Source organism: Beta vulgaris, chromosome 5 (genome assembly GCF_026745355.1).
Source record: "Beta vulgaris subsp. vulgaris cultivar EL10 chromosome 5, EL10.2, whole genome shotgun sequence".
NCBI classification, from domain to species: domain Eukaryota; kingdom Viridiplantae; phylum Streptophyta; class Magnoliopsida; order Caryophyllales; family Amaranthaceae; genus Beta; species Beta vulgaris.
The window spans coordinates 21,411,300-21,424,486 of NC_079206.1; the positions used below are offsets into that span (position 1 = coordinate 21,411,300).

General features: G+C 32.3%; 1 protein-coding gene across 4 annotated transcripts; it reads right to left on the reverse strand.

Annotated features, from left to right (window-relative positions):
* Positions 1-99: 99 nt before the first annotated feature.
* LOC104893076 (protein BREVIS RADIX) lies at positions 100-12,813 on the reverse strand. Of its 4 annotated transcripts, none has more exons than XM_048644728.2 (6): positions 12,502-12,813; positions 8,577-8,786; positions 1,884-2,287; positions 1,403-1,532; positions 975-1,309; positions 100-560 (listed from the first exon to the last, which is right to left on the reverse strand). In XM_048644728.2, the coding sequence occupies exons 2-6, from the start codon at positions 8,691-8,693 to the stop codon at positions 482-484; spliced, it is 1,065 nt and encodes a 354-aa protein (XP_048500685.1). In that variant the 5' UTR covers positions 8,694-8,786; positions 12,502-12,813; the 3' UTR covers positions 100-481. The 4 variants fall into 4 exon arrangements, with proteins under 4 accessions (XP_048500685.1, XP_010677445.1, XP_048500686.1 ...); XM_010679143.3 differs by lacking the exon at positions 12,502-12,813 and adding an exon at positions 11,928-12,112; XM_048644729.2 differs by lacking the exon at positions 12,502-12,813 and adding an exon at positions 10,620-11,036.
* Between the last annotated feature and the right edge of the window lie 374 nt (positions 12,814-13,187).

Sequence of the window (13,187 nt, forward strand, 5' to 3'; positions counted from 1 at the left end):
CTACAATGATGTTTGTACAAAAGAATATCTAATATAGTAGGCATTTGCAGATTGTATTAAGGTATTTTGGAACATAACTCAGATTCTCCAAATATGGGATATAAAAGAATGAAAGAATCTTCAGAAATGATGGTGTATCAAGTGAAAGAGATACAAAAGAAAAATAAAGAAATAAAAAATAAGAAAAATAGGGGGGCATTATAAAACACCATAATACCCCCAGTTACTTAAATCTTAAACTCTCCAGGTGAAGGGAACACCCCAAAACCTGTGAGTCACACTACAAAGAGAAGACCTCAGATTTCAACTGCTCTAAAAATATGTAATATAAACATGCTTCTCTGTGAGATTTGTAATGTAGCTGGGAATCCCATATCTTTGGCAATACTAGTTTTTCCGATCAATACCAATATAAGCCAATTTTGACTGAACTCTCCAAGTAGGGGAAAATTTTTAATGAAAGGTAAAAAAGAAAAATAAGTTATAGGTACTGAGTTTGTATCCTCTCTCTATTCTGCTCCCACCATTGCTTTGCATGTACTTCACCGAATTTTTCGCGGCTGCATAAGGATACGCAAAAGTTAGTAATCTCACAGACCCAGAAACATAAGAGTATTATAGTCAACTAGATAAGTCTATATCAAAATTATGTTGTGATTTTGTAGTGCTCTTCTGACTGCAGACTCTGCTGAAGTAGCAATATAATTTGTTTAGTGATTGTAAAATAATGAACGAAGTGGTTGTTTAAAGGGGCTTATTTGGGTCTACTGTCAATAAGAGTCGCCTTAATGTTATTAGGTCAGATGAGTTTAGGTAGGTTCATGTTTGATTTGGGTTTCAATTGGGTCAAGTAAATTCAAGTGCAATTCTGCTTTGGGTCGGATCATTCGCATCAAGCAATTGGTTACTATTCAATATGCTAGAAGAGTGCAAAACAATACTATAGAGTACAAGGAAAAATGATGCTTAGTTACCTGAATCTGACACGCCGGAGTTCTCTAGTACCATCTGCTAGCTGTCTAATGGTAATATACACCCCTGGCTCATCTTGCTCAACCCATTCTGTTTCCAATTCACTCGCATTGCTAACTGAGACATCATCTCGAGATGAGGTGGTTGTTCGTGATGGATCCATATTCGGAGTTCCCATGCTATAAGCACTGGCTCCTGCATTGTAACCTTGTTCTGAATGGTCAGGAGGGAAAAATGATTTACTAGCAGGTTGGTAATAATTTCTGGGTATCCATTCCTTGTTAGTCATAGGACTCTCCATTACTGATCCAACTCTAGTGTAAGTGGAATCTCTAGCCTGTTAGCAATTCAAGAAAAGCATTAGTGAAATATAAGATGGAGACCAAGTTTTCAATACAACTAAGTGCACAACATTAGCTTCAAGAAGTACCTCATCATCTGATCTTGCTGGAGTCTGAAGAGCTTGTCTATTGAATCTTTGGACATTGTAGAGTTCCATGATTCTGTCATAATTTTCACCCCACCATCTTTGAGCTTGCCATTTGTTGAACAAATCTCGGCTAATTAAAGAAAATACAAAATGTTAGTTTACACTACTTGAAGTCAACATGAAAAAATGCAGTCCCTCTGTCTCAAATTCATTTCAACAGTTACTCTCATAGTCTCTAATGCACTACTTTGACTATTAATATCTTAATTACATATTAGTAAAAGATATGACGAAAAAAATAATCTCTTGAAAGTAGGCATTGTCGCATTGAGGCGAAGTATTAGTGAGCTTATGTTCAACAAAGAACCTGTAGTGATTACTATAGAGCGAAGGAAGTTTATAGTTGGTTTTGTTAACTTCTAGAAGTTTTACATCATAGATCTTGAATAAGATGGAATCAAACATTGGTTATAGTTCATACCTGAATCGAATTCGCTTCAAATCATTCCCTCCATTAGGAAGCGAAACAAATGTAATATGCACGCCAGGCTCCACCTGCGCCATCCATTCTTTCGGTTCATCCTCATCTTCTATCACCAAATCACTAGCAGCAATAGAGTCTCGTCCAATAGGAGTCCTATCGCCACCATATCCACCCGCAAACCTCGAGTGTGATCTTACACCGCGATGATGGTGTGAGCTGCTAGTAAAATCCCATGCAGGCGTTGAGCTTGAGCTTCCAGGTTGCATGTAAGAGTACCGCCCCCCTTCTGAAGCCGAATCATATTCCACGTATGACCTCTCACCTTTCTTAAAATCACCTGAGGTTGGGCATGGCTTACACTGTTTATAAGCACCAGAAAATTTCAATGCCATATCCTTTATCTGCAAACGATCAAAAACAAGATCAAAACCAAAGTTGCCACAAGAAAAAAAAAACAGATTTTTTCTGTGATTTTTATTAGTGATGCTATAATGAGACACATATCCATGCATTTTTAGGTAACGTCAGCAATTACATCAGGAAAATACAAATGCATACTCATATCCAGCAAAACATCAAGTTGATTTGTATCCTAATAACCCCGTGTACGTAGTTCATAGAAGTATTGTCAAGCATCACTGTGTATTATTGATACCATTTACTATAATAATGGAGCACACTGCTCATTTCCTATGAAATAAGAATGGACTTTTATATTAGTTCATACAAAATACTCCTTCCATCCCAAAATAGTCGTTTACGTAAAACCATTTCGAATCAGAGTAGCAATAGCTAAATGAAAAATCATCCAAGTGAGTAACTATGGGAAGAGAGTAATTGGCAGACAAAAGCTGCCAAAAAAATGGCAGACAAATTCTTTTTAACTGTTGATCAATAGTATTATCTTTGGTATTGATGAACATTCCACAAAAATTGGCAAACCAAAAAACTTAACACTAATTGATAAACCATGACAAAAGACAAGTATTCTCATATTGAATGGAGAAATTACTACTACTAAAGAGAGTTGAGTTCATCAATTCATGAAACGCTCTATGTGTTGATTCAACTACTTATATTTTCTTTTCCTTCCTTTTTTCGGTGCATAACGAAGTTAAAAGATAAGGATTGCCCAGTTTATCATCGTGATAACTTGATTTGAGTTTTACTACTCTTTCGACTATATATATGAACTGACTCTAAGCCTCTAGTTTAATGGTCTCACCTTCAATGTATGTAACTCACCTTCAGAAATCAGAAGTCAGAAAAGATCACCATTGTTTATACAAAATAGTTATAGCTATGATAGGCTTGTTTTGTTCGTCTTGATGATAAATTTAGACTTACACAGATGAAGCCCAGTATATATAGAATAGAGGTGGACTTTGACCTACCATAACTTTACTATCTCGGTATCTCCTATAAGTTTTCCCAGCTAATTAGAAATTTTTCATTTTTGGTATATGCGAAGACACAAATACTAATGTAGACCAGATCTAATTCCAAGTCATGGAACTCATTCTTACTACTCCGCCATAACTTTACAACTACACTGATTGACATCCAAAGTTGATTTATAATTTACCCACCATTTGAAATAGTAAATTAAGCAGGGATTGTTTCAGACTGTGTGTGTATACTATATAAAAGCTTACCAACAGTGCTCTAGCTGTAATGTTACTCTGAACTATATACAGCATTATTCATTCATGAATAAGGCTGCAAAGCTCAAAGTTTAAGATAGTAATGAATTTGTAATCTTTCAACCAACAATTGTTATGGAAAGGGGAAATTAAATAGGAAAAAAGAGGTAATATGTTCAAGAAATTTGGCTGTACTTCTGTTTTTATTTTCCCCCTATTTTAGATCCATTTTTATTAACAACTAACAAGGAAACAATTAATGTAAATGCGACCATTCCAAGTTTCCTTTCCCTTTATTGCAATACTCAATAGTATTTAGATAGTTTGTTACATAAATGGTGGACAAGAATTCAATAGTGGGTCATATTGAAGACACTTGCAAAATCTTTAATCGATTTGGCCTTTCTTTTCTACGGATTTTTACAGCTATGTTTCGTACAATATGACCATCTAATTTAGAAAAACCAGATAAATTTCAACTGATGGAATATAATAGGATGAAAGAATGAAAGAAAAATTATAACTCATTATTAAGTACTGAGTTACATGGACTCTTCAATTCACCTCAAGTATCCGTGTCATATCCTTGACACTCGGACGTGGATATGGAAACTTGGACGGTGGGACACTTCATTTCGGGCCAAAATCATTGAAAATTTTAATAGAATAGCCGAGTAAGATAATTGAACAGGCACTTGTGTCAGACATGAGTATACGAGTCCAGGTAACATATTTAAGTTTTTATTGTTTATATAATATCATTGGATAAACATGAAATACTTAATACTTTAGATTGTCAATTTAGTAAGCACTAACTTCTAGAATTTCAGCAACCATGTCACATGAATATGACTTGCTTGACCCAATGGGTAATTCACCTACTAATAGAATTTAATGTAAGGTAGAATCCAACTCAATATTAGCAATTACTTCCTTCGGTCTTTATTAGTTCACCCCTTATTTTTTTGCACAGAGTTTTAGGAGAAATACTGTTGTGGGTCATAGAAAGAAAGAATGTATGAGTGATGAAAAGTTAGTGGTCTCATTCAAAAAATAGAAACAAAAGAAGGGGGTAAACTAATAAAGACCGGATGGAGTATTTTCTAATGATTTATTAGGAGTGGGTGGGTAGTCCACCCAATGAGTAGATGTAGTTATGTCCGTCTAGTATGAAAGCAAGAATTTGAGGAGCGCATTCACTAACTTGTTGTAAGATTGAGGGGACTCATTATACTATTTTTAAGACTCACTTAAAACTATTATTTAAAATAAGTTTTAGTATCGTATAGTTTGAAGCGGCTTCACCTTATGCTTAAATCATACTTCATTAGTCCCTAAGTATGAGTACTATATTGGTTAGTCACGTTTCATTTTATACTAACAATTCATTGTCATCTTTATTATACTTCATTAGTCCCTAAGTATGAGTACTATATTGGTTAGTCACGTTTCATTTTATACTAACAATTCATTGTCATCTTTAGCTATTCCTTATTTTATTACAAACAGCTGAGTATACAATTGATATACTTCCTTTGTTTCCTAATCATTTTTAACAATTTGAGTTTTGCGCTATTTATACAGAAACAAAATCATATGTTTTTTACCTTACTAACTATTGTATATTGATTTATACCGGTCATTACACTTTTTGATATATAATAGAATATATACACAATGAGAAAAATCACTTTAGAATAGTAGCTATTCTTTGCATCTTTGTAAAGAGCATATCCAGTACAATCTTCATTGGTTTATGAAGCCATCGGCTCCATCCAAGTAGTACATTTGCTTCTATTCTTTTTTGGTGCAAAACACGTAACAAAAGCTGATAGATATATGCATCATATTCGTATGCAATCCACCATAAATGTGGAACAAATGGAGTCTATTTGTTAGGTGTCTAGGTGATGAATAATGCTAGTTAGGGTCTGTTCTCTTCGGCATAAAACAGCTGAACTGAGCTGAACTGAATTGAACTGAACTGAATTGAATTGAACTGATCTGAACTGAAATGAATAGTGATATGTGAGAGTAAAAGTATTGTCAAGAGCTGAACTGAACTGAACTGGTCTGAACTGAACTGAATTGAACTGAACTGAAAATAAACTGGGGAGAACATGCCCTTAATAGTAGTAGGTAATTTGTACATGATTTCAGCTACAAACTCCTTCCCTAACCATACTTTTCCTTTAGAAAGAGTTCTACTACTAGACATCGCCCTCTTGAAGGATGGTAATAAGCAATACTAGAAATTTTATTTTATAAAAAATGTGAGTGAACTAATTGGAAACTTAGAGGAGAGAGATTAAAATGACAAGTGGAAGGGGTGGGATTCAAATAATAGTTAACTTGAGTAAGAATTGTACTGGAACTAGTCTAACTCCAAATTTAATTCCATTAGATACACAAATAAGTGAATTGAGTCAATTCCATTATTTTAATTGAAATTATGGTTCCCAAACATAGTACTCCACTCCGTCTTATTTTATAGTTCTCGTATTTTATTTTGGGTGTCCCAAAATATTGTTCCTATTTTTCTTATTTTTATTTTTGAACATCACTTCTTACCCCCTCTCTCCACCTTTTCACATGGGTTTTTGACACCCTCATTTAATGTTTCTTAACTCTAATTGGTTAGGTATAACAAAAATTATCTTTTACTCTCTCTTCTCTTTTCACATGCCCACCTATTTAATGTTCTCATTCTTTTTCATTTTTTTTATGACAATAATTCCAAAAAGAACAACAACTCCCTATGCAAGCTCATAATAATCATTGTTTCCTTAATTCACGTGCTCAAAATGAAAGGGGAACTATAAAATGAGACAGAGAAAGTATGAGATATTTTCCTTTCAAGCAATGTAAGATTAAATTTAAGGCAAAAGCTAAAGGACGCTCCGGGGGCGCTAGATAAGAAATATATTGTTCTATTTAATTACTCATATTTATATAAAATAATATAATAATGTATAATTTCAATACAATGCATTTAAATGCTTTGCATTTGAATTAAATGTTTTCCCCTTTCCTTTTGAAAAACATTAAATGCTTTGTATTGGAATTATACACTATTCTATTATTTTGTATAAATATGAGTAATTAAATACAATAATATATTTCTTATCTAGCTCCCAGGCGTCCGTTAGCAAGATCCTAAATTTAATATCATTATTGACATTTATTATTATCTAGAAGAGGACTTACTTTAATTAGGCAGCTTACTCCCCTTTCGTACACAAAATGTCAACTTTAAAAAACCCAGCACCCTGACAAAAACACTTTGGCCAAGTAGTCCAAACAAGATTATGGGGCTTAAAATATATAGCGTGGCATTTCTTGTTATCAACCATTTGCATTAGAACCATGAAAGAAGAGAAAGATGGGAAACATCAAGTAGCAACACACGTAACTAATTAGGTGTTGATAGTGACAAGACCACAACCAAGCTTTAATGGAGGTCTAATGTGACTGGTAGAAGGGGCTAGCTAAGATCTAAGCTGCAGACTTTAAACCCTGTTTGCTTATCTATCAATGAATTGTAAGGCTGGTAACTTATATTCTGCCAGAAGACTACAGAATAAATTAGGTTTAGACCTTACATAATAGGCACAACCTATTATATAGGGAGACCTTTGTATTATTCTCTAGATTGCAACACTTCACTCCCCTCGAAAATAAAACAAACAGCAACAATTACAACGTTGCTCTCAAAGGAATTGGAGAGAAGATGGAATCCCCTAGGTCTATTTGTTTTGGGTAAGTTTTTAAACTGCCACATACTCTCTCTTTGACTTTTCACACTAAATATACATACCCCTATAAGCATATTTTTTACTAACATACAAAAACAAATGGTATAACCAAAGAGTATTTGGTTACTCACTATTCACTAAGATTCTTTGACATAGAAAGGTTAGCGGAAAAGCTCGATAAAAAAGTTTGTCAAAAAAGCTTGAAATGATTTCTAGTAGTCAGGTTCCAGAGTCGGAATGCTTAACAAAACACCTTTTTGAAAAAGAAGACGGGCCATCTTAATTTGTTTAGATCCCGAAAACAACATTTTAATTATTTTAGGATTTTATTATTTTCTAATTTTGTATTATGGTTTTTGTTTTGACTTTTTAAACATTATTAGCCGTCATTAGAAGCCAGTTTTTCTTCTAATAATAATATCTTATAGTTTTAACTCTTTTCTAGTGGATTACAGAGTTTTACAGATTTATCGCTTGTAAATCTATCTGTTAGTTTGTTTTAAAAATTGCTCTTGCTTTTCCTTTGATAATTCCGACTGCGTCACTCTCACTTAAGATCCTACAGGTCTTGGGTTTGAATCAGGTCTTGGGTTTGAATCATGTCAAGTGTGATGTTTGGGTATAAAGATCCCGTTATCTTTCCCCATACTCTCAAGCACCTATCTCGCAAATGTTAGACCAAAATATTGTGAGAGTTAAGATCTGAATAGTGTACTCTTTAACAAAAAAAGATGTTATATCCCCTAAAAAAGAAAAGGTATTAAATAAAATGTTGTAAATATGTCTAGTGTATATTTTCGAAATATCAAATTCAAAATTCATAGTAATAAGTTACTAAAAAAATCAAATGGTCAAAAATCGTATATTGACTTATTCACGGTGAATGAAATCAATTAACCCCTAACTAATAAAGTTTTTTATTTGAAATTAAAATTTAAATATTTAAAATTAGTCATTATGTCTCTAGAATATAATGTTAATTTGTTTCTCCATACTAAATAAGAGCTATTTATAAAGAGGCGTAGAGTAACTTCGAGAGTAGTTTGGAGTGGATTTAAACTTTTGTACCCTGCAACATTCTTTGGTCCCCCCTCAGACCTCATATGCCCAAAATAGCACGTGAAAGTGTAAACTGGAGAAACGGGCCTTAAAAATTGTTTCACAAACAAGGAAAAAGAAGCTGCCAAAAGGCAAAGATATGAATTGATCAAGCAACAACCCAACAATAACAATAACAATTTAGTACTCTAGTCTCTACTACGACAAAATAACTTAGTAAGTAGAGATCAAACCTGTGCTGTGATGCCTTTAACAGATTCTTTTGTGTTCGGAGTGGCATTCCCACTTCCACGCCCTCCTTCTTCTCCCTTCTCATCCGTTTGCTTTGCACATGTTATACACGTTAGCATTTTTACTCTCTTCCCCTCCTTATATCAAACAACTCGTCACACAGCCCACAGGTGGTTGTTGTTAATCTTTAATGCCGTTGCTGGCTTTTATACCTGTATTCGCAAATATTTCGCCAACTATGTTATTGACGATAGATTAAAGAGCGAGCGAGTATCTCTAAAATTAGCGGATAACTGATATATGATAGCAAATCGCTAATATATGACACCGGGATTTGATTAGTACCCAAAATCTGTACTTTGGTATAAGTGTTAAACACTATAGGAATATTATGGACTTTTGCACATTGTACATGTAGAGGAAGAAGGTTTTAAACTTGCCAAAAGAGTAAGGAAAGAATCTTTCTCTCAAGGATTACATACTTAGTACAATAATAAGCACTATATCTCAAACTTCAAAAAAAAAAAATCATTTCTAGAGATTGATGACATGATATCTTTACATGTAAAAATCCATAAATAGGGTGAAAATAATATCATTCTAGATGTTGATGCAAACTTTAATCCAAATTAAAGAAAAAGATGTGAACAATCAATAAAGATTTCCCCTGACTAATTTGGCACAATATCTTGGTCATGTAAGTAAAGAAAACTTAAAAGCAATTCTTATTCCCTCAACTCCCAATGGAAAAAAGAATCTTGTAAACATACATAGGAGGATTTATCTGGGTCCAAAGGTTAAGTTATGTATCATTATCATTAGGTGGGTCCATTATGACATTTTTCCTCCTCTAAAAATTTAAGAGGTGGACAAGTAAATTAAATACTATATATGAACTTCCCTCTAATAAATTACAAAGAAGAAAGGTGGATGGAGGATTGTCTAAGACATTAGTTTGGCCCATATCAGAGCAAGCAAAGTAGTGACCCAGCTCATCTTACTCAGACAAATGCCACAACAAAGCAACTACTTGTATTATATGGGACCCTTTAAATTTTAGTACATCCTATCAAATCAACTTAATGGTCTATTATATCACTTTTTCTTCATTATTAAGACAAAAGTGAACTTTGAAAGATACAAAAATGAATGAATATGTAATAAAACAAAACAAGGCAACTCCAATCCAAAGATTAGAAAAATTCTAAGGGCATGAGTCTTATCCAAAATGAAATTTTCACTCTTTCATTTATTGCCTCACTTGTTAAATTTTAATATAGAAAAAACTATTGAGTAAGGGCATGTTCTCTTCGACATAAAACAACTGAAATAAATTAAATTAAACTGAAATAAATAGTGATATGTGAGAGTAAAAATATTGTCTAAAGCTGAACTGAACTGAACTAAATTAAACTAAACTGAAAATAAGATAGGGAGAACATGTCCTAAATAGTAAAAATGAACAAAATACAACAAAAACTCAGTTTGATATTGTCAAAAGTATAGCTTAGAAATAGAAAGAAAAAAATGCAACCCGTGTGTAAAACGATGCAACTCATGCAAGTATTAAGATTATGTGAAACATCCAATTATTTATAAATGTTATTCTCATTAAGAAATATAGGGAGAATACTAGAGACATAAAATTAACCACAAACACAATAATAAGTTCCATAAAAACATAAAAAAAAAAAAAAAAAATTCAATCAAATTGTTTTCTAAGAAAAAAAACACTATATTCATGGAAGACTGTTGAGTAATGACATGTTGTCTTCGACATAAAACAACTGAAATAAACTAAATTGAACTGAAATAAATAGTGATATGTGAGAGTAAAAATATTATAAGAAAAAAAAACACTTCCTATTAATTTAATTTTTGAAATAAATTTTTTTGGAATGTTATACAAAATGTAACCTTTTGACTACATTCCAAAAAAATTTATAAGAAAAAAAAAACACTTCCTATTAATTTAAAAAGAAAAGTCAACTAAATGTAAAACAAATTAAAATGTGAGATTATCCGAGTTAAAACCAATGACGTACCTGTTTGGCTGTTTGACAGGTAAACACTCAAATAAAAGGTGCATGTACTACTTCTCATATATTCATGGATAACCAAACCAAACGCACCACTAACAAATTAACAATAACAACAATTTTGTTCAATTTCCTTTATGAAATGAAATACTACTCCTAGTTATCTTTTCTTTCTTTGCAATTCCAAGAATCAGTCAGAGAGAGATGATGAGAAATGGAAAAAAGATAAAGTGGCAAAAGAGCATTCTCGGGATCAGAGAGAGATTATTTGTAATGGGTTGGGAAAAAGCTTACTATATTAAAAATAAAAATGAAGACCCAATAATTGAAAGAAACTTCCTTTCACTTGAAAACTCAGAAAATATAAAGAGAAAACAAAAGATTTTTAGCTAAGGTGTGCTTTGAAAGTGGTCCATTTCTCTGTTCTATGTGCATGCTTTAGCCTACAACTTCCCCGTATATTTATCCGATATTATAATTTTTTATTTTATTTTCTCCTTCTTTGCCAAAAAGAATAAAATAAAATGAAGTATGTGTAATAGATTGAAACAGACAGATTTTCCTTTTTCTTTAATTTTTTACCATCTATTCTTTTTTGCTAGCTACTTTAACTGTTCTATTGAATAGTAGTAATCAAACATGAAGAAAGACATTTTAGAATCTCTCTTGGCTTGTCTTATGAACCCATCAGAAGTTACTTTTGAGAAAATCCCTTTTTCAGTTATAAATAATATTGTATTATAATTCATCAATCATCAATGGCGTGAATGTGATACTGTTTGCTTAATCAGTTGGACAATTAACACACATGACATGAGATGTTCCTACTTACATTATGACACTACCATTTTCTACATTATGAGTAACTGACAGAGGTCTTATGAGAAATTTACAATCTATTACTAGGAGTAGCTTGCACAATGTTATATCCTTCTATGTAAATATCATTTTGATAATTATATAAGTCGAATTTTGAAAAGTTTTTTGTCCATTTAAAATACTTTTAAATATTTTTATTTTCTTTTACTCTTCTTAAAATTAAATGTTGATATACTATGATGATTGTACATGTTTTAATTAATTAAAAGCATGCATTCTGTGTGTTTGAATTTATATTTCTATAAGAAAAGGCTAATTTTGGGATTTAAGGGGAGATTCTTCCTCTAAAGACAAAACTGCAATCCAATTTCAGTTTTTCTCCCTTTTTTCTTATTCTAGCATAATTCTATAATCACTTTATTTCACCATTTTCACAATACAAACAAAACCAATACATTATAATTTGAAAAAATAAACAACCAAAAACAATCTTACCAGCAACAACAGCGCACACACGCTTTTCTTCTTCTTCGGTTCTTCCCCAAAAAAAAAAACAACGAAAAGCACGAGCTACTGCTAATATTATTCTCTGCTCTGTTTTTCGTATTTTATTTTCTTGGGTGAAATTGTTGAAACTTTTTCTTGCTTATTTTGACGCAACAAGCAGCAAAACAGACTACTGTTTAGGGTCCGTTTGGTAGAGTGTAAAACGTTTTCCTTGAAAACTATTTTCCTATTTTACATTGTTTGGTTTGGTGTAAAATATTAAAATGTAAAACTTGGGATGGAAAACCATTTTCCACCCCATTGAAAACATTTTCCCCCAAAATTGGGAGGAAAACATTTTCCACCACTCCTCTTTGTACATTCCTTTTACTACCTCTTTCATTTTCCTTGTTTTCCATCATTTTTCTTACATCGAACCAAACAACGGAAAACTAATTTTGGAATTGTGTTTTCCATTGTAAATTGTTTTCCATGAAAATCATTTTACACTGAAAATGTTTTACGCCCTACCAAACGGAGCCTTAATGTTGAAAGGACGAAAATGACTTTTCACACACTATACCTCTGAAGCAACCAACTGTTCCCTTCACCCTTCTCTTTTGTCTTCTCTGAAAATGACATCAAAATTTTGATCACCCTTCAAAATTTTCCACTCCAAATAAACAATTCGAAAACTAATTAAATTTGATTTACGAAATGGATGGGAAATTAGAAAAAAAAAATTATAAATAAATTTATATAGTTATCTTGGAAATTGAGCTTCCGGATATTTCGTTCCGCCAAATATTCTCCTCAAAATAGGAAGGATTTTATGAAGGGTGAGTGATAAAAGAAGAGGCAAAGATGGAGGAAGGAAAGAAGAAAAAAAAAAGCTAAGAAGAGTACAAATGAGTTGAACTGAGGGTATTTAAATAGGAAAGGATGACGGCGTTAACTAACGGATATATGAGCGTTACTTGGGAAGGGAGTGACAGAAGCCGTTAAAGTTAAGGGGTTATAATAGAATTTAAATATTTCCTTCGTTTTAATAATAAATATAAAATAATACATTTATTATTTTAGGCTATTTCAAAATAAATAAAATGTTGCTTTGTTCGTTAAAAATATAAATTCTTATTTTCATTTTGGGTGTTGCAAAATATAGTTTTCATTCTCATATTTAGTTCCACATTTTTTCCTAATTTATCTACAAAAATCGGGTGCCATCATTTATTTGCTTCTGGATCAAAATATTACAATTAATTCTTT

Bases quoted from the DNA above. Each gene is read 5' to 3' on its own strand.
- LOC104893076 (XM_048644728.2), bottom strand. From the start codon at position 8,693: ATGCTAACGTGTATAACATGTGCAAAGCAAACGGATGAGAAGGGAGAA. The intron at 1,533-1,883 runs GTATGAACTATA...TTCTTTAATTAG, and splicing joins TTGAAGCGAATTCGATTCAG to CCGAGATTTGTTCAACAAAT. The intron at 561-974 runs GTAACTAAGCAT...ATCCTTATGCAG, and splicing joins CTCCGGCGTGTCAGATTCAG to CCGCGAAAAATTCGGTGAAG.